At 41.1% G+C, this 20,190-nt stretch overlaps 1 protein-coding gene across 4 annotated transcripts in view; it reads left to right on the top strand.

Moving 5' to 3' along the window:
* sbf1 (SET binding factor 1) overlaps nucleotides 1-20,190 on the top strand; it is an 82,918-nt gene that overhangs the window by 48,227 nt on the left and 14,501 nt on the right. For 3 of the 4 annotated variants that reach the window (XM_042511534.1, XM_042511532.1, XM_042511531.1), the window contains 21 exons: nucleotides 4,537-4,614; nucleotides 5,011-5,124; nucleotides 6,123-6,251; nucleotides 6,377-6,475; nucleotides 6,803-7,010; nucleotides 7,745-7,857; nucleotides 8,059-8,208; nucleotides 8,646-8,714; nucleotides 8,924-9,082; nucleotides 9,290-9,555; nucleotides 10,836-11,008; nucleotides 11,123-11,196; nucleotides 13,059-13,251; nucleotides 13,509-13,636; nucleotides 13,726-13,901; nucleotides 17,351-17,487; nucleotides 17,732-17,939; nucleotides 18,038-18,234; nucleotides 19,267-19,404; nucleotides 19,488-19,583; nucleotides 19,877-19,951. In XM_042511534.1, coding sequence (XP_042367468.1) covers nucleotides 4,537-4,614; nucleotides 5,011-5,124; nucleotides 6,123-6,251; nucleotides 6,377-6,475; nucleotides 6,803-7,010; nucleotides 7,745-7,857; nucleotides 8,059-8,208; nucleotides 8,646-8,714; nucleotides 8,924-9,082; nucleotides 9,290-9,555; nucleotides 10,836-11,008; nucleotides 11,123-11,196; nucleotides 13,059-13,251; nucleotides 13,509-13,636; nucleotides 13,726-13,901; nucleotides 17,351-17,487; nucleotides 17,732-17,939; nucleotides 18,038-18,234; nucleotides 19,267-19,404; nucleotides 19,488-19,583; nucleotides 19,877-19,951 — 2,980 coding nt within the window. The remainder of the gene's footprint in view (nucleotides 1-4,536; nucleotides 4,615-5,010; nucleotides 5,125-6,122; nucleotides 6,252-6,376; nucleotides 6,476-6,802; nucleotides 7,011-7,744; nucleotides 7,858-8,058; nucleotides 8,209-8,645; nucleotides 8,715-8,923; nucleotides 9,083-9,289; nucleotides 9,556-10,835; nucleotides 11,009-11,122; nucleotides 11,197-13,058; nucleotides 13,252-13,508; nucleotides 13,637-13,725; nucleotides 13,902-17,350; nucleotides 17,488-17,731; nucleotides 17,940-18,037; nucleotides 18,235-19,266; nucleotides 19,405-19,487; nucleotides 19,584-19,876; nucleotides 19,952-20,190) is intronic. The other variant, XM_042511533.1, reaches the window with a different exon arrangement.

Here is a 20,190-nt window from a genome sequence, read left to right as displayed (position 1 = left end):
CATTTTCTCTTAATTGATGTCGAAGAAAATCTTGATTCACAGAAATTCACTATCACAAACAAAAGACAAAATCAGCTGCTTAATGTCTCTATAAAATGGATTACTTCTAGTTATCTTTATGGCACAGTGTTGGGAAAATCCTCCTACTGTGTGCTATGGTGCCAAGTCATCTCTTCCTGGATAATTTGTTTTGTTGTAATTGCAGACATGTTTAAACACTGTGATTCACTTTATTTGATTACTGTCTCTCCATAAAATTGAGTAATAAGTTTCTGGTAAAAGGTTGGCAATGACCGAGCAGAGGACAGATTTCCCTCTGCTGGTTGCACAGCGTCAGATTGTTTTGGAGCTGTGATGTCACTGAGAGAGAGGGTAGGCTGTGTTTATTTGGCTGGAGCTGCCATCCTCTGCTCTGTCTCAGCTCAGTTATGCCAAGTGTGTATTTGGATGCTGCGAGGAGCCTAAATTTTGGAGTCCAACTAGCTCTTCCCATGAACTCTTGTCTCAAAATATTTACGCTGTCAGAAATGCATTGTCCTGTTTTTGTTACTTTGAGAAAATAGAAGCTGATGATATGGTCCGTCTCATGCAGACAAGCTACAATAAACTGTACATGATGCTCTTCTGCATGATCTGCATAGAAGAATGGCACATTTTTATTTTATGTCACTTTGTGAACTTTTTGAAACCTGGATCATCATCAGTATTTTTTGTGCAGCATTAAGATGCCTTTCACAAGTATTAAAACCTTTGAAACCTCAACAGGTTGGTTTGATTTCTTAAAATTTGGTATTAAGGGCAATGAGCAACTTGGCAAGAAATGTCCTGCAAGATGAATAAAATAAATAAATAAAAATAGTAATTTCTCAAAAACAAGGGAAATGTTAAGTTTTAATAAAATATTTTAAATTCTGTTACAGAAAATAAATAAGTACATTCATTTAATTTTTTTTTTAGCATTTTTAGGGCACTTTCCTGATTTAAAAAAAAATTATTAATCATTTATTATATCATTTAATTTTTTTACTTTTTGGGGGGCTTATTTTTGGGTAATTTCATTTTTATTAAAGTTACTTTTGTCTAATATCTTGCACATTTTAGGGCCATTGCTAAAGCTGCTCTCTGCTTTCTTCCCATGGTTTTTATTTTTTATTTTTTGAAAAATCAGGTTTCAGAGGGTTAACTATCTAAAAATTTCCAGGACATCCTGCAATTGAAAAATATTGATGTTAATCATTTCTCCCCCTTCATCAGCTCCCCTGTTGTCACTGACTTTACCTGCTGCCCTCTTATCTTCCAACACACAGGCACAAAATTTAGCCACATACTTAATGCTCAACCTTGTGCTGTGTTTCTTTTATCTTAATTATATCCCTTTACGTGTTTTATCTTTATTTTTATCTATGCCGATGTCCTTTGTCTAAAAACAAGAAAAACAAACAAGCTTATAGGAGAAGCTAATTAAAAGTTTGACAAGGTGACTTAGTGCAAAGAAAACAAAACACATTTTTTTCTCATAGTTCATGTTTGTTTTTAATTTATAACTCATCGTACGCAATCCAAAGAAGTATTTTTTAAATAATTTTTTGCTCCCACCATCAGATGTACATCACAGTAGGCGGGTTTCCATTTCAGATTTGCACAAAACTTAAGCGATATTTTCCAAATGTTGATAAAACACAATTGTGAGAAGACTGTGTTTCCACTGAGCGATGATATGTGACTTCTCTACTTGCGATAACATTCCAACAAGCATGGTGATGGATGTTGAAAACGTTAGCGGCTTTATTTCTATTGCAGCCACCACACTAGCCGTCATATTCCCAATCCAAGGCCACGTATGCGTGTTATGGAGTGATAATGGAAAGGCAAGCTCCTTATACGTGGGAGCGGCCACGTATGAGGGATTTCTGGGAATTGATAGTCCACAATTTCACAATCCAGGAATTGTGGATTAGAAACTGGATGATCCGCTCGACTTTTAAAGAGTGATGCAGTAACAGGTCTTGTAGCTCCTGCTGCATCATGCCCAAGGGAACCAGTTCCTACTGACAACATAGCCATAGCATTATGTGACCTAGAAAAGCCAAAAAAGTCTTTCCATTGCAGTTTTGTGAAATACAGCTGTTTTGAATTGCCTGAAATATCACCTCATGCAAGCATAAAAACTTTTGTGATAAATTGAAGTTTTTTCAAAATTATTTCCATGCATGGTGTATTTTATATTGCCAATTACAATTTGCACAATTTTAGGGTTAACGGTAATGCACCAAGTGCTGTAAAGCAAAGACACTGAACCTCAACCCACTGCCCGGGGCATCTGGCAAATGCCTGAGATGACAAGGCTCAACGTTTTGTCATTCTAAAATGATTTTATTGCGAAAGACCATCCCACATGTTTTTGTCTCTCTGTGCACTTTATGGCTTATAACCTGGAGACTCTTGTCTGTTTTGGTCTTTGCTCTGCATTGATGGAATGAGTGATGGAAACAAGTCAAAGAGAATGCACTGGGTTATGGGTTTGTGTTCTCAGCTAGCTAAGTTGTGTGTGTGGATGCCAGCACAGATTTATAAACTGAATTAGGGGAGGAATAATGACCAAAACAAACCCAAAAGTATCAGCCAATCTGAGCAGCTCATATAGGTGGGACTGAAGAATAGATAACTGCAAAAATAAGAAACTAATGAGGTTTTTTTTGTAGCAGGTCTTTAATTTGATGGATTGTCATAAACTGTTCCCTTGGGAAAAGAGAGACGCTGGTTGGAGTGAAGGCTCCCGGAACAGCGATGCTGTAGATTGTTGGACAGCAACCGTGAATCAGAGCTTAGCTGCTGTGTTTTCCTTTTACTTAACTGACTAAATGTTCATGTCATGCCGTGAAATCAGAGACTATCTTTAAGGTCGTATCTGTCGACAGCATCTGTTGACTGAGCTCTAGATACGCTGCCTAATGTGTCCTTCTCACATTGTAAACCGTAGAGTCTCAATCATTTAGCTGTCCTTGACGCTCAATTTAAAATAAATAAATGTATATATAAATCCAGAAAAACCATTTTAGGTGTTTCCATTTTTCAAGCTTTTGACCAAAAACTGACTCAATCTTAAAAAAAAACAACAACAGACATTTCATTCATCAGTGTCTTTTTAAGAAAAATACCTTCATTTAAAGGCCTCCAGCGACACTAATAAAAACCATGCTCATTAAAGAAGACTCACATTAATCCTTTGATACCTGGAGCAACATCCCTTTTTTGTGCTGCTTTCAGATGCTTTTCACAAGTATTTAAACTTTTAAACCCTGAGCAAATTTGTAAAATTTCTTTCAGAAACATGGCAAAAAAAGGCAATGAACCACTTTGTAATAAATGTTTCACAAATTGCAAGAAATTAATAGATTTAGAAAATTATTTTGTAGAAAAGGAGAAAATGTTTAGGGAGATTACATTATAATTACATATTTAAAGATGTGTTACAAAATTGTTACAATTCTGAAAGCACTTTCTCAGGGTCATCTCCTTTTTTAAATTTTTTCTTTTGTTGTGTTTTGTTTTTTTTAAACAAATTATAAAATATAAATTTCTATTTGCTCATTTTTTTCAGGTAATTTCCTTTTACTTGTAGGTTTCAATGGGTTAATTAAGCCAGCCTTATTGAATATCAAGTTTAGCCTTTTTGTTGTTTGAGTTCTCAGTAACTAGTATTGTTGCAATATTCATTAACATTTTTGAAAAAAAAAGCCATCAGTAAAATGCCTCTAAAAAAAATTGCTTGGTGTGCATTTTATCCCTTTTTTAAATATATATATATATATTTGGCACTCAAAAGCGTAGGGAGACGGAGAGAGAGTTTTCTGTAACCATAACTGTAACAAAAAGCAGTTACACTTAATGAATAGTGAATAGACAATCAGATGGTGTTGGTGGATCATGGATTAATATGCTGGATATTTTCTTGAGTAAAATGATAGAAAATTATTAAAAACATGTCTCACAGAAATGAGAAACAGAAAAACATCAAAATCTTCACTGCTGCAGAGCTGGAACCAGAAAATCTTTTGTTTTTGCTTCAAAAATGACAAAACTATTACTAAGGTATCAGAATAAGTACCTGATTATCTTTCTGTGGATGGACTTATTGATTAACTGACTATTGGTTGCAGCTCTAGTCGAAAGTATTGCCAAATGGGAATGTTAAATTGACAGGTTATTTCCAGTCAGTGCAGTGCATGAATAATACAGCATTGCCAAAAATGTGGCAAGTAAAACAAATATAACTGCACAGTTAAAAGAAAACACATGGCTTGTGGATTTGAACTTCACTCACTGATTTTGCAATCACATTGTTATTTGTTATTTTCTATCTCAGGTCACACCACACAGTCTGCCTGTCCCTAGAAATCACTGGATGTCTCTCAGCTCTTGACTCAATCACCCAAAATTCAGCTAATGCAGCAGGAACAGGCTACAGTAGAGCTACAGTAGGTCTGAAAGGAAGCTAATCAGTGATTGATGGTGACTTCATGTTTGTCATTGTAGGTTTTGGATCCAGAGCTGGAAGTGGCTGATCATGCCTTTCCCCCACTCTCTGCACAACCCTCCGCACTCAAGATCCAGGTAAGAAAAACACTGGACTGCGGGAAGGAAGCAGGAAGTCCTGTATTAATATTAAGATTTTAATCACGTTAAGGTCTTTATACTGCAATTTAAGATCTCGCCAGGGTAAACCATTGGTACAGTCAAGCTGCTGTTGTCTAAAAAAGGCAGATGTAGTGCAAAATCTGTACGCTCTCACTGCTCTGATAGGCTTGTCTCACTAGCAAGCTCTGTTTTCTTTTTTGTTATTGTTGGCATGGAAAAGGTATTAAAGATCCAAAATCTAACAGGATTCTAGTTCAGTTCCTCATTCTATTAATTCTCCAGTTATCGTGTATGTATGTGTTGACTTAAACTTTTGTGTGTGTGTGTGTGTGTGTGTGTGTGTGTGTGTGTGTGTGTGTGTGTGTGTTTCAGGATAAGGAGATCCGGGGAGTCTTCCTGTGGCTGTTTGGTCGGCTCTTCCAGGGCTATCGCTGGTGTTTACACATCATCCGCATTCACCCGGAACCAGTGATCCGCTTCCATAAGGTCCGAAAACAAAACTGTATTTGATAACAGCTCAGACTGTTTGTGAGATGTAACCATTTTCTTTGTGTTTAAAAGAGAAACTGACTTTTAAGAAAGTTCAAAAAGAAGTGGATGTAGCTTCAGAGTCTGAAAAGTTTAAAAATGACCATCAAGTGGGAGTTGCCTTAAAGCTGCATCCTTTTTAATGGCCAGCAGGGGGCAACTCCACTAGTTGCAAAAATAAGTGACATTGTTGAACACTTCAGGGGGAATTGACCGTCTCTGGGTTACCTCAGTAAACATTGTCCAGTTACTAGTTTCAAATCTTCTTCAATACAGCACAATGTTCATTTTGTAAATTATGGTCCCAGTCAGAGTAAAGTAAACATTAAAGCAAGGTTTGCTTCAGGGTGGGGCTACATTATGATTGACAAGTGGGTACCACAGTAACCTGTCATTCAGGATAGAGGTGTAGCAGTGAATATCCATGGCACTGTGCAGTACATTTAAATAGACATTAATTTATTTTTGGGTCTTGTCTGTGTTTTCGTCTTGGAACTTTTACCATTCACTGTTTTTTTCAGTTCATGAAAGTTAATTTGAACATATTTTGCCCAAAAATATAGATGCACCTTGTGAAACAAGCTAGCCAGTGCTCATGCTAGTGTTAGCTGATGCCTAGTTTCTTCCTAGCTCCACCCTCTCAAACATGACCACCTCTGGCTCCAAAAATAACAAGATGGAGCTAATCAATCTTTGTAAAAAAAAAAAAGTAACATCTCTATGCTGTCTAGATGAAATATGCATGTGCTGATAACTGAATTTTTGACAGCAGTTTGAAATCTGTCTTTCCATGCACAGACAGCTGATATTCTGCCCCCTGGTGGTTAGCTCAGGCATAGTGGGAATCTATGGTGCATCTATGGTTTCTCACTTGGCATGTAGCTCACTGGGATAATAACTTGCCCTTGGTGTCTGAGGTGTTGTCAGCCGCTATAATTGTTCTTGTGTTTCCACAGGCTGCCTTCCTGGGTCAGAGAGCGCTGACAGAAGATGACTTTCTCATGAAGGTGCTGGACGGCATGGCGTTTGCAGGCTTCGTGTCAGAGCGTGGGCCTCCATACAGAGTCACCGACCTCTTTGATGATGTGAGTCTGTCCGCAGATTGTGTCTGTCATAGTTTGACTGTGGGTAATTGAAAATATGTGACTTGGATATGAAAGATACTTGCTAAAATTTGAGCTAAGCTCACTTCTTTGCCCTGTTTCCACAGCTGGTAGCCAATCAAGTGGAGCGGATCCGACAAGAGGAGACCTGTCCACACAAAGTCATGAACCATGTGAAGGAGCTGGCTGAACAGCTCTTCAAAAATGTAAGTTTTCTAACTAAACTGACGACAAATAGCACTTCTCAGATAATACATATTACTACCGGCCCCTCATTCTGACGGTTTCCTGTTAGACCTGTTGTATCCTCTTTCCTATTCTTGAGTTTTCCTCTTGTGAGACTCTTCTCTTTAACCCACTTATTTCTTAACTTATCCCTCCATTTTTTTCTCTCCCTGTCTCTAATAAATTATAGTGTGAGACATATATTATATCCTTCTCTATTATAACTCAGTTTTTCTGTTTTTGCTTATTTTTTCCTTAACTCACCAGTCGTCCTTTTTTTTTTCTCTGTGTCTTCCCCTTTCCTCCAGGAGAATCCTTACCCCGCTGTGGCGATGCACAAAGTCCAGCGACCGTCAGAAAACAGCCAGAGCAATGCACAGAATCAGACGCCGTTCCCTGTACTGGACGAGGTAGCGGTGCAGCTCTTCATCGACCATGCTGCCGCCAAACTCAAGACTGCACCCCCTGTGGTCAAGGCGGAGGTGAAGGGCATGGTGCCATCTGGGCCCCCACTGGGTGAGCTAAACTCCAGGAGCTGTATTCACAAAGCCTCCTAGTACTAAGAGTTACTCCTAGTGATGAAATTCTTGGTAAATTTGTAGAATGATGAGGTTTTTGAGATTTTCCCTCAGTTCATTTCATTTCCACTGGGTGTCACCTTGCAGGCTCAACCAATCTTTTAAAACAATGCATCATACAGCCACACCTCTTCACTAAGATAAAAGTTTCTACCCCTTCCTTGCTCAGAGTTGCTCTGAGAATTTTCCTAAATCACTTCTAAGCTGGGACTCCCTGCAAGAAATTTTAAGACTAAGTCAGGAGCTCTCTGAGTGTGTTCTCGTAATGTTTTTTAATAAGGTCCCAGATCTTAAACATGTTTGGATCAGTTATAACATAAAGACTGAAAAAGTGGATTAGATGTGCAGTAGATGTGGATTAGATGTGCAGTAGTAGTAGCAGACTGTGTGGTGTGACCTGAGTTTGATGTTTTTAAAGACACAAACCTGGCATTGGTTTGACAGAAGGTGGTAAATACTTGACAAAAGTTCCTTGTGAGGCAGCACGTTTCGGGTTTGATAGTTGCATTTGTAAAAATGAAGCATCAAGTTTTAACATCTCCATTTCCACCTCAGACTTCCTGTGTGAACTCTTCACCGCGACCGTCTGTCTCTCAGTGTGTGTTTAATGAGGTAGAGATTGGTGTCATGGTGATGAACGAGTGTCTGAACATTTCACCCGCATCTCCGCAGGAGACATCGTGGACAGGAACGGCCATGTGATGGCGAACAGCGCCCGCAGGCTGGAGGTGGTTAGGAACTGCATCACGTACATCTTTGAGAACAAAATGCTGGAGGCCAAGAAGGTGAGAGCAACATATTTATTCTTCTCAGCAGAAACAAAACACACAAGTTTGGTTTTTCTTCTAAACTTTCGAGTGTCTTGTCCCTCTAGAACTTTAGGTACTTGTATTTATTTTAGACATGCCCTAATTATGTACTGTGTGTTTTATTTTTGTGAAGTGACAGTGTGTGACTCCGCTGTTGTTCTCATCTCCTCTCTTCAGTTAATGCCGGCTGTACTGCGAGCGTTGAAGGGTCGGGCAGCCCGGGTTTGTTTGACCCAGGAGCTCAATCAGCATGTCCTACAGAACCGAGCTGTGCTTGATGACCAGCAGTTTGACTACATTGTCCGAATGATGAACTGCACCTTACAGGTGACAACAATACAATATCACTAAAATCCATGATATAACAAAAAAAAAAACAACTTAAGATTAGACGTTCTTCGTTATTAAACTGCAATATCATTACTATTCACCCTAACATGGCTAAAAAATGACTTGAAAATATTAAAATACTTGATTTGATTTTTTAGTGCAAAAAATATTTTAGTCAGACTTTATTGATGCTGTAGGAGAAATAATGTAGGAGATCTAACATAGGAGATCTACCTGTTTTCTAGATGTATAGATGTGCTGTTTAAAAACCTACAGTATGAAAAGCAGATACAATGAACATTCCAATATTTACCCTCAGATGATATATCTAAATATTTATATATATATATATATATATATATATATATACACACACAGATGTGTATGGTTTTTCAAGCTGTTACATCATTCTTTGCTCATCTGTTTCTGTTCAGGACTGTTCGCATATAGATGAACACGGTATTGCAGCTGCTCTCCTTCCACTGGTCACAGCTTTCTGCAGAGTAAGTTCACAACCAGCATCAACAGAGTCAATGCACGTGTCCCAAATTCAGCTTTAAACACAGTTAAGAACACATTAAGTCACTAAGAACCCAGTGTTCTCCCGTGGTTTACCCTAACCCTAACCCTGATTTTAGGTTGCTGGGAGATGTTTTTGTCATTTAAAGTTTTGTGTTTTCCCCTTATTAAAGTCTCCTTCTGTGTTTGACAGAAAATGGGCGCAGGCATCACCCAGTTTGCCTACAGCTGTGTGCAGGAGCACATGGTTTGGACCACCATGCAGTTCTGGGAGTCCATGTTCTACAGCGACGTCCAGAACCACATCAGAGCTCTGTACCTGGAGACGGACGAGGGAGAGCAGAACAGCTCCGTAAGCACCTGCCTCACACTCTAGAATGAACAAAGAAATGTTGAATGAAAGGCTTTTACATTGTTAAAAGTTTTTGTGATTTTTTTTGAAAGAATCTGCCACCACAGCTTGTAGTTTAATGACTCAGTCTCCCCACCTGCCGAGCCGAGTGTCATTTCCGTCTTGAGATGATTAATCATGAACGAACCGCCTTCGCTTTTTTGTCAGGAGCAGCAGGACGGGTCGGGCAGCGGGAGGGAAATCAGCGCCCTGGAGCTGGCGTCGGAGCAGAGCCGGCTGTGGCCGACACTCAGCAAGGAAATGCAGATGGAGCGCGTGCAGAAGGAGGAGAGCACGGTGTTCAGTCAGGCCATCCACTACGCCAACAGGATGAGCTACCTGCTGCTGCCGCTGGACACCAGCAAGAACCGGCTGCTGAGGAGCTCTGGCCTCGGAGATGTGGAGAGCGTCAGCAACAGCTACGTCACAAACAGGTATGGACAGCTGTCAGCCCTCACAGGGAGTCACAAACATTCACATAGGCCCGTAAAAGAAAAGTAAAGACTGCTCGCCTTCTCACAAGGGCTGGGCGATACAGATAAAGCCAAAATATCACTGTTAATAAGAGTGTCCAATAAACCCTTGAGTTTTGTGCAAATCTGTAATGGAAACCCGTCCTATAGAGAGACAGAAAACATGTACAAGTACATACGACAAAGGCCCTCAGACAGTCATTAACTAGTAGTGTTGTAGTCAGTGTATGTGATGCTGACATTTCTTCAGAATTAAATAAAAGGAGGAAGTGATGACATTGTGTCACAGCTAGATGCTTTACTTCAAATACAAAAAAACCCAAAAAAAACCTCAGTTGCACAGTTGGACTGTCAATTTAGGTAAAATATCACACATAATGAATTATGAATTCATATGAATTAAATCTCCTGATTTATTGAGGTATGAGAACATGAAAACTTATCAGCTCCAACCCGGTGAATATAAACAGCACACATACACAGGCATACAAACACGGCCCGCGTGTGTGTCATTTAGATCACTCATTACAACGTTAGTAAATCATTCAGCTCATCAGGAGAAGCTTTTTTCCAGGTTAAAAATCACTTCCATTCGTGATGAGTGGCTGGTGTGTGTCATGGTTCATTATAAAATGTAATCAAACATTTACACAAGTTTCTAGCGGATCCTTAAAAAGTGTTAAAAAGCACTGAATTCATTCATCTAAAAATAAGGCCTTCATTAGAATTAAATTAACTTAAATTACTCTTTCAAAAGTCTCAAAAGTTCAGACATTCCATAGTGAAATCTCAAAATATTGGTTAACATCTTTTTTTCTGGTTAAGTAATTTAATAAATTCCTCTTTCTTAACTCGTCATGATGGGAATCAAAGCAGTGGAGTCTCACATGCAGAGTGAAAAACCAAATACGTACTTTGATGATAGTGTAATATGTACATTGTCTTCCATGTGTTTCACTCTGAAAAGGTTTGACATAGATAACATTTGACATAGATAATCTAAAATTTTCACTGGATAAAAAAACAAGTGTTTCATGTCAAAGTAAACATTTGGGCAAAATGAAAGTCCTTCTTCAGTTTTTCAAAAATTGGTCTTAAACTTAACTAAGAGAGGCATTAAAAAGTCTTAAAGATATTAAATCTACCTTGCTTTAACTGCAGGAACCCTGTTACACTTCAGTAACAAGTTTTACAATCAGATGCCGCATTATTTGGAATGTGAAAGTGTTTTTCTCTTGCAGTATTGCAGGCAGCATGGCGGAGAGCTACGACACAGAGAGCGGCTTCGAAGACGCCGAGAGCTCTGACGTGGCCAACTCCGTGGTGCGCTTTATTAACCGCTTTGTTGACAAAGTGTGCAATGAGAGCGGCGTGACCAACGAGCACCTGAAGGCTCTCCACACCATGATACCAGGTATGGAGGCGCCATTCAAGCTACACTCACTGATTTCTCTTTGCACCGCAGAAAGAGTCACACCAAGCTTCATGGCAACATGTGTCACTTCTGTCCTCCTTCCTTTCTTTGCAGATATCGTTCAGATGCACATCGAGACGTTAGACGCAGTCCACAGGGAGAGCAAGAGACTGCCTCCTATCCAAAAGGTAACCAATTCCTATTTTTACGTCCCACTGGACAAAGGCCATGCAGAGCCCCAGCCAGCCCCGCCCACTCCCCTCTCCACCACTCCCTACAGCTCAGGCTCACAGTGTCACAGCAGGTACGTCTGTCCTCCGGAGACAGAACTGTGTGACTGACAGCACGCCTGAGCAGTGCATGCTGGGTGCTTGCTCCCCCTTTGTTGTGCCGTTTTGATCTCTGCGGTGCAGCGGAGCACGGTCCGGCTGCCGCAGCTCCCCAGGGCCCCGCAGAGCCGAGTGCCTTCAGTCTGAAGGGTGCAGTGTGCTGGAGAGGGATGGTGGCTTCGCTGAGCCTAACGTGACATGTTTTGACATTTCACTAAAGACTTGTGAGTGGAACAGTAATGTCTCCCCATGTGAGCAGACCTCTCACCCATCATCCTCATGCCTCTGCTCGTAATATGTCCTGTCAGCACTTTGTGTTGTAGCGTGCGTTCATGTCTGGAGCAGGCAGGTTTGTCCAGCTAGTGGATTTTAGGTTGTGGGCAGAGCAAAAACCTCAAAACATTTGTGTGCAGTTTACAGCTAATTCTTTGTAGTTTTTGTTGTTTTTTTAACCTGTACCCCATTTTTTCCCTGTTTTTGTGTGTACGCAAGTAATGGGAACCACATTTTTTGAAGTTGTCCCACATTGAGCAAGAAATGGGCTGCAGTGTTTATTTAAATGTCTGATGTTTTTGCCGATAGCAATTTCACGGCTGTTTCAAAATGATCTATTCTTTAACAAAAAGGTCTATATCTGTAGGGATCCTTTCCATAATGTCGTATAATAACAATCTGAGCCTGTAAGTGGCAAAAAAATTACTGGTGCTCAATTGCTCCTAATGTCACACTGCACACTCCTATTCTGGTGCTGTTGGCTGCAGCCCCTTTTGTTCAATACTGGAACAGTTTCAAAAACACTAAAACAAGGGAAAATAGAGTCCAGGTTGAAAAATACTGAAGTCATCCTTTAAATGCTTTCAGAGGAAACTGCCTTTATTCTGCTGTGTGGACACATGCAGCATCAGATGTTGTGTAACAGATTAGGAAGCATGTTAGTTGTAATTCATTTCCTCTCAGAGGTGGAGTTCCTAAGGAAGCTATTCGGGCCTCACTGAGGAACAGGAAGTGATGTAAAGGGCCAGAGGACAAAGCCGGCTTCATATTTCATGCTGTTGGTATTCAGAAAAGCTCAGCAGCTCACTAAGGCCTCTCAGTCTAAATACGGCAGTCCTGCAGTCAAACTTGGGATCCTCTGGGACTCTCCAAAACACAACGGTTCTTATTTTTTAAGAAATATGAAATGAACATCCCGTTGCATAAACACAAATGAATATTATTTCTTTCTGTGTATTTATCTTTTATGGTTTGCAACATTATCTCTGCCAAGATCCCACCAATCCAGAGCATTTTTTGTGTGTTATGCAACAGAAATACATTTCAGCCTCTGTCAGTTTTTGGTCTGAACTTCCCAAACAGTCCAGCCAGTAACCTCAGCATGGTTGTTAATGCATGAGAGTTTGATGAGTGGAGTGGTCGTTTGGTTATGAAATATAAAGCATATGCTGTCGGGCTGCACAATTAGTCATACTTAATTGTATGATAGAGTTACAGATGCTACATTTAATTATTGCAGTGTGTTGGCATTTCAGAAAGGAAAAATTGGATTTTGGAATTGGTTTTGTCTGCAACACCATCAGCATTATCTCAGAAATCACTTTGCAACTGTTTTTTATTCATTTCTAAGTTGTTCTGGAAATCCGACTGTTCATATGGAAATATGTGGAGAAAGAATCTGTATAAATATGGTCATTAATGTTCCTCCTTTCGTTGTCTCTGTGCAGCCCAAGCTGCTGAGGCCGACACTGTTACCTGGCGAGGAGCTGGTGATGGACGGCATGCGGGTCCACCTGATCCCAGATGGCCGTGAGGAAGCCACGGGGCTGATGGGTGGTCCTCCCCTGCTCCCCGCTGAGGGCGCCATCTTCCTCACCACCTACCGGCTCATCTTCAAGGGCACACCCACCGACCCGCTGGGTGAGAGAGAACATGTACACACACACAACTCTGAAAGCTTGTAACATAGACTCACTGTATATCGTACACTTGCGATGGTAAATTCGCTTTGCTGCCTTAATACATGCACACACACACTTGATTGATTACCTTGTTTCATGAACAGAGTCTTACAAGTCAAAGCAAGTTTGATTGGCATATTTTGGACCAATTATTCGAGAGATTATTGGAGGTCTTCTAAACCCTGCTTTTTTTTCTTGTGTGTTTTCTTCCTGCAGTGGGAGAGCAGGTGGTGACTCGCTCGTTCCCCATCGCTTCTCTGACTAAGGAGAAGAGGATCTCAGTCACTTTACCCATGGACCAGTTTGTCCAGGAGGGGCTACAGCTACGCTCCTGCACCTTCCAGGTACTCTTACAATATGAGCTCCCATCACAAATGTGCTCCCCCCTCCCCTCTCTTTCCTCTGCTTACTGACCTCTGGTCTCTGTTTGTAGCTGATGAAGATTGCGTTTGACGAAGAGGTGGCATCAGACCTGGCAGAGGTTTTCAGGAAGCACATGCACAAGCTGCGCTATCCTCAGCACGTCCAGGGCACATTCGCCTTCACTGTGGGCCAGAGCGGGAAGATGGTGGTGGAGCACAAGACCAAGGACAAGAACCAGTCGCTCAAGTAAGGAACCATCTATGCAGAATTTTCCTGTGCGTACATAAAGGAGAAACTAGAGAACTAAGCAGGGTTCCCACGGGTCCTTAAAAAGTCTTAAAAGGCATTGAATTCATTAATATAAAGATAAGGCAATAATTGGTAATAAAATGTCTATAATCCATATTTCAGAAGTCTTAAAGACGCTGAGACATGGCAAGTATTATTTTATAAGTCAGTGTTTTTGGCATTGCATTGTAAAAAATCAAAAATGATCTTCTTTTTTCTTCGAAAAGGAAAACTCTCCAACAAAAGCCAGGTATTTACCACTTCTAACCAGTTCTAACTGTTTTGCTGGACTGGAATGTTTTATGTTACAATAAATATTTGGGCAGAATTGTCCCTAACCTTACATAAAAAAGGTGGGTTCTTGTTTTTTTTCTTTTCAATTTTGGTTACTGTAAAATTGGTCCTAAATTTCATCCATGGTGACATTAAAGAAGTTTTTTAAAGTCTTAAATCTAACTTGCCTCAAGCTGTAGGAACCCTGACTAAGAAGTATTCTAGTTCTTCTCCAAGGAACCATCCATCAGTAACTCAAGCATTGGGCGGGCGAGGGAGACAGCAAACTTTCAGGGTTTCTTTATTTAATTTGTTTCTTTTTTCTTTTAAATGTGTGTGTGTCTCTTTGTATCTCTCTGTGTCCCCTCTTGGAGCTGTGAACACAGCACAGGCAGAGCTTCTCATGAGTTCCTTTTTCCTCGGTAGCAGTTTGTCACTTGCGGGGTGGATAATTTATCTGTGGAACCATTCACAGCTGATCAGATCTGATCGATGAATGAGAGGAGCAGCTGCTGTGGGTGATTGCAAACTTTTAGACCCAGCAGAATGAATGATTAAATTCCACTTTTGCTGTGCTTGATGTTCTGCTCCAACTGTGCCCAGAGTACGCTCTGTGAAAGGTGCAATGCAGCTTCAAAATTAGAAAAACTGTTTGTGATGGCATTTATTTTAATAGTGGCAGGGCGCCACAAATACATGACTGTGTTGGAAACCCTGATCTATATGTTTCAATGGTATCCAGTAAAAGCGGTGTATTAATGGTAGCTCTGTGATTGTTAGCTCAGTGAGTATTTTAGCTGGACAGGTAGAGAAGAGAAAACACATAGCAGCAAGTTAAAGGCTTATTACATGCCAAGCTTCTGCTAAAACATGAACGTTATTTTTACCCCATCAGGAAAGGATTACAACTTTGGAAATATACCAGATAACACTTTGTTGGCAGATCGCATTGATGTGCAATTTTATAAACGTTAAACTAGTTTTACTGCTGACTTTGGACTGCATACTATAGTTGACCAACACGTGAGCAGCAGTTTGAGGTTCATGAAAGTATACAAGATTGAGACTGAAGTATTTAAAGAGAAAATAGATTCCAAAAGAAGTCCAAACAAAGTCTGTCTACAACACTATTCTTAGCTGATGTTACTGCAAACCTGCAGAAAACACAAGTCACTTAAGTACATGTCAGTTCTTAAGCCAAACCTGGTTCCCCTGTGATTTGGCTTTATGAACCCAAACAATGTGTGTACAAAAAGGAATGTTTTTCTGCAGCGGTGACTGCGGTTTAAGAAACAGGATTGGAAGTTATTCGAAAGCGTTGCGTGTCATGGGATTCATGCGCATGTATGGCATCTCTGTCACAGTACAGTGCATCAAGACATGAGTGTGAATACATGCTCTCAGTTTTGCAAAGAGGGAGTGGAAAGCAGCTTTTAGTTCCCCTTGGCTGCACAGTGTCACATCTTCCTCTGAGCTTTGGCTCCATATCATCCACATGATGCTTTTTAGTATCATCTGAAAGTGTCTCACTGGGCTTTATGTGCTGCAGGAGAACTGGCTTTGGCTCTCACAGTAAAAACAACATGGAACTTTATGTGTTTTTGCCTCCAGTTGTGGCTGAAGGCATTTTGTTTTGGGGTTGTCGGTCTGTTCTGTTCTTGTGATCATTATATCTCAAGAAACCCTTAGGGGAGTTTCTTCAAATTCTGCCCCAACATCCACTTAAAGTCAGTGATGAACTGATTAGATTTTGGTGGTCAAAGGTCAAGGTCAGTGTGACCATGTTGTTGTAATTCTTATGAATTTGGTATATTAAGAATACATTGATGAGATTTAGTTTTAAATTTGCCCTGAACATTCACTTGGACTCAACAATTAACTAATTATATTTTAGTGGTCAAAGGTCAAGGTCACTATGACCTCATCTTTGTCATTCTTGTGGACGTGATAGCTCAAGTACATCCTAAGGGAATGTTTTTAAATTTGAGAAAAACATCCACTTGGACTTAACAATGAACTGATTACAATGTAGTGGTTAAAAGCTCAAGGTCACTGTGACTCTTGTGACCACTCTTGATTATGTGATATCTCCAAAGGGCCTTTAAGAGGTTTCCTTAAATTTGGCACAAATGTCCACTTGGACTCAAGAATGAACCGATTGTAAACTGGTGGTCAAAGGTGTGACCAAACGTGTGACCTCACAAAACATGTTTTTTGGCTAAAAACCCTGGAATTTATACACAATCTAAGAGACAAATGTTTCATAGGATGTGTGGATGTGATGGATGAAGTGATGATGAAGTGATGACATTTTATATCTAAAAGGTCAAAGGCCAGCTTCACTGTGACATCATCATGTTCTGCAAAAATACCTTTTTTTGTCATTATTTGACACCATGTATTAGGAGCAGAACGGGAGACATTTGGACAGATACTGAATTGGTGACACTAATCTCAGGTTCCCACCTTGAAACTGTGACTGTACAGATCTTGCTTGTTGCTGAGGGTAAAGGAGTGTGTGTGAAGCATCTACACTTCTGCAGAAGTAAACAATAAGTGCAAGTTGACTGATGCACAAAGGCATACAACCATGGGACAGTAATTCTGATAATTTTAGTTATCTTTTAGTTTCCTGCCTGTGTCGTTTCAAATTTGTCTGCTCTTTTGTCTCAGCAACAAACTCTTAACCCCCTTCCAACCCCCTGACCACACACACACACGCACACATACACGCGCGCACACACACACACACACACACACACACACACACACATACTTTCTTTTCTGGAGAATGAAAGGAGCATGAGAGAAGCCGTTGCATAATTCATGAATGGAAAATGTGTCAGCTGTTTTATTAGCCTTGTTGTTTCCATCTCTGCACTGATGTGTGCTCAAAAACTTCCATTCAGACATGTTAATTCAGACTGAGGACATGTGGCTAAACCTGCAACACACCAGTGGATTCATGGCTCTCGATTATGCACCAAGTCGAATCAGCTCATTGTCTGCTGGACTTGGACACTGCTTCAAGACGTAACAGGAAGTGAAGGCCAAGTGACTTTGAATGGGACATACTGTTGAATCAGCTCAGTGCTGTATTTAAAAACTTTCCCTTTTCTGTCTCGGCTTTTCAGGACACTTTCCAAAAACCTGGTGAAGACTGCCAAGAGGACCATCGGCCGGCAGTATGTGACCAGGAAGAAGTATTCTCCCCCCACCTGGGAGAACAGGAGCAGCTTCCAGTCAGAGCTCGATGAGGACGAAATCTCAGGTAATCAATGTTTTATGACCTTTTCAGGGTGTCTCTGATTTATACGTTGTTGTTTATTGCATGAAATTGTCAAACCACGAGCTTATCATACTGGCAGGAGGAGGCATTCAAGTGTCACTTTAACCTTATCTTTAAATTAAGTATCAAGAACGTCCAGTAAAAAATGCAAGAAACACAGCCATGTTTGCTGTGGAAGTAAAAGTAATAGTGACTGTGCAATAAGTTGTCCTGTTTGTCTTCATAGTTTCAGAGGAAGTGGACCAGAGCTCCCTCACACTCTCCTCCACCATCCGCTCATCTGACAGGCAAACCATGAGCAATGTTGTGGAGCGTGCTTGTTGCCGCGACTACCAGCGACTGGGTCTGGGCACGCTCAGTAACAGCCTGACGCGTTCTAAGAATGAGCCTTTTAGGATTTCGACTGTCAATCGCATGTACACTGTCTGCAGGAGGTGAGAGAGCACTCAGATGAGGGGGACAGGTTGGAGTCACGCATAGACAGTATCTCTTCAGTGCTTCATGTTTGTGTTTTTGTGTGCGTGTGTCACAGCTACCCCGGCCTGCTGATTGTGCCTCAGAGCATCCCCGACACAACTATCCAGAGAATCTGCCGCTGCTACCGGCAGAATCGCTTCCCCGTAGTTTGCTGGAGGAACTCACGAACAAAGGCCGTCCTGCTGCGATCTGCAGGCCTCCACGCCAAGGGGGTGGTGGGCTTCTTCAAGTCCCCCAACGCCCCTGCTTCAGGTGAAAAAATCTTTTTTCAGCACCTTGTTAATCATTTATGTAACACTGAACCTTTATGTGTTGCTGGTCGTTTTTTGGGGATGTCCTGCTTCATACATCTGTCCACTCTTTTCTTTATCAGTCCTCAAACACGAGCTGATAAAATTTGACACTCCATTAGTGAAGGCCTGACCTGTAGTAAGGTGTTTAGGGGTCAGAGGTCATGATTACTCTGACTCTAGCAATCAGGATAATATATATAAAAGATGCAAGAGTTTTGATGAAGATGCATTGCGACAGCCATGGCCAAAGGCATCATGTTTTCTCATGAATAGGATATCTCCAGAACACCTTGAGAGGATTTCTACGAATTTGGCACAAATGTTCATTTAGACTCCATAATGAATTGATAAGATTTTGGTTGTCATAGGTCACTTTGACTTCGTCTGTCTCATTCTTGTGAATGCAACATCTCATCAACACCTTGAGGGGAATTTTTCCAAATTAGGCTCAAAAGTCCACTTGGACTTCAGGATGAACTGATTGGAGTTTGGTGGTCAGAGGTCAAGGTCACTGTGACCTTGCATCTGTTTCATTTGTGTGGGCACAATATCTCAAGAGGACCTTGAAGGAATTCCCTTCAAATTTGGCACAAACATCCACTTGAACTCAACTGTAAATTAGTTTTGGTGATCATAACTATAACCTCACAAAACATGTTTTTAGTGAAAACACAAGAACTCGTGCTAATCAAGAAAAAAATTCACACAGATGTCTAATAGGATAAAATATTAAAGTGATGTAATTTTATATCCAAAAGGTCGAAGGTCAACTCCACTGTAACATCATGACTTGACTGGCATACCCGCTAGGCCGTAATTCAAGTTTTTAATGCCCTTGTCAAAAAAAAAAATGTATTAGAACTGCAGTCTTTTGCAGCTCATATACCAACCAAATGTATTCTTCAGGAAAACTGTTTACATGTATGTAAAAATTTAACAGTTAGCAAACTGAAACATAAAGGTTTGCTCGTGTGTTTTCTTCTCTGTGCAGTGCCCTCCCAGGCAGACTCCACCAGTCTGGAGCAGGAGAAATACCTGCAGGCCATCATCAGCTCCATGCCTTCATACAGCGAGAGCAGCGGCAGGAACACACTCAGCGGCTTCACCTCCACACACATGAGCACCTCCGGTAGGCAGCCTAACAAACACTCACATAGCACGTAATTTTCACTGACTGTATGTTCACACTGAGGGTTTTTTTTCTGTCCACAGACTCCTCAGACAAGCTGAGGCAGCCCAAGATCGGCGCTCTGATGAAGCAGGTGATGGGCACCAAGGAGGATGTTCCTGGAACTTTCAGCAGAGGAGGTGAGACATGTCAAAGTGTCCCCAAGTGTCTTCCTGTGTTACCTTTAGTTGGGGGTTCAGTCCTGGCTTCAAACCAAAATGCATGAATAGTGTTTTAAATGTGTGACTGAAACTGGAACTGAATCAGGAGGATGATGAATAGCGTTGAATAGTAGCGTTCATTCATTCATTAGGATCTGTGTGTGTGTGTGCGTGCATGCGCGTGTGTGTGTGTTTATGAGTGTGTATGAGTGAAACCATCCTCCATTTGTGGCATTGTTGGTTAACTGGTCATCTCTGTCATTTGACCTCAGCTCTGGGTCAAAGGGCGAAAGTCATCTCCCTCTCTCAGCCCAAAGTGTCTGGCAAGGCCAGGAACCCTCCTAGAGGTACAGTAGGCCACGCCCCCTCCCCTCCCTCTGCTCCTGTCTAACCAATCAGATCTCTTTAACAGTAGCGTCAGTGTGTTTGACGTGGTTCCTGATGGCGTGCTGTGTCTGCAGACTAATGTTCTGTTGTCGTTGCTGCAGTGAGTGCATGCTGCCGCTGCAGCTCTGCCGTCTGCCGTCTTCTTCGTTGTTTCCTGTTTGATTCTTCTCTCTGTTGAATGTCAGCAGCAGTCAGAGCA

This window comes from Plectropomus leopardus, chromosome 22 (genome assembly GCF_008729295.1).
Source record: "Plectropomus leopardus isolate mb chromosome 22, YSFRI_Pleo_2.0, whole genome shotgun sequence".
Classification (NCBI taxonomy): Eukaryota; Metazoa; Chordata; class Actinopteri; order Perciformes; family Serranidae; genus Plectropomus; species Plectropomus leopardus.
This window is presented reverse-complemented; position numbering and strand designations above follow the sequence as displayed.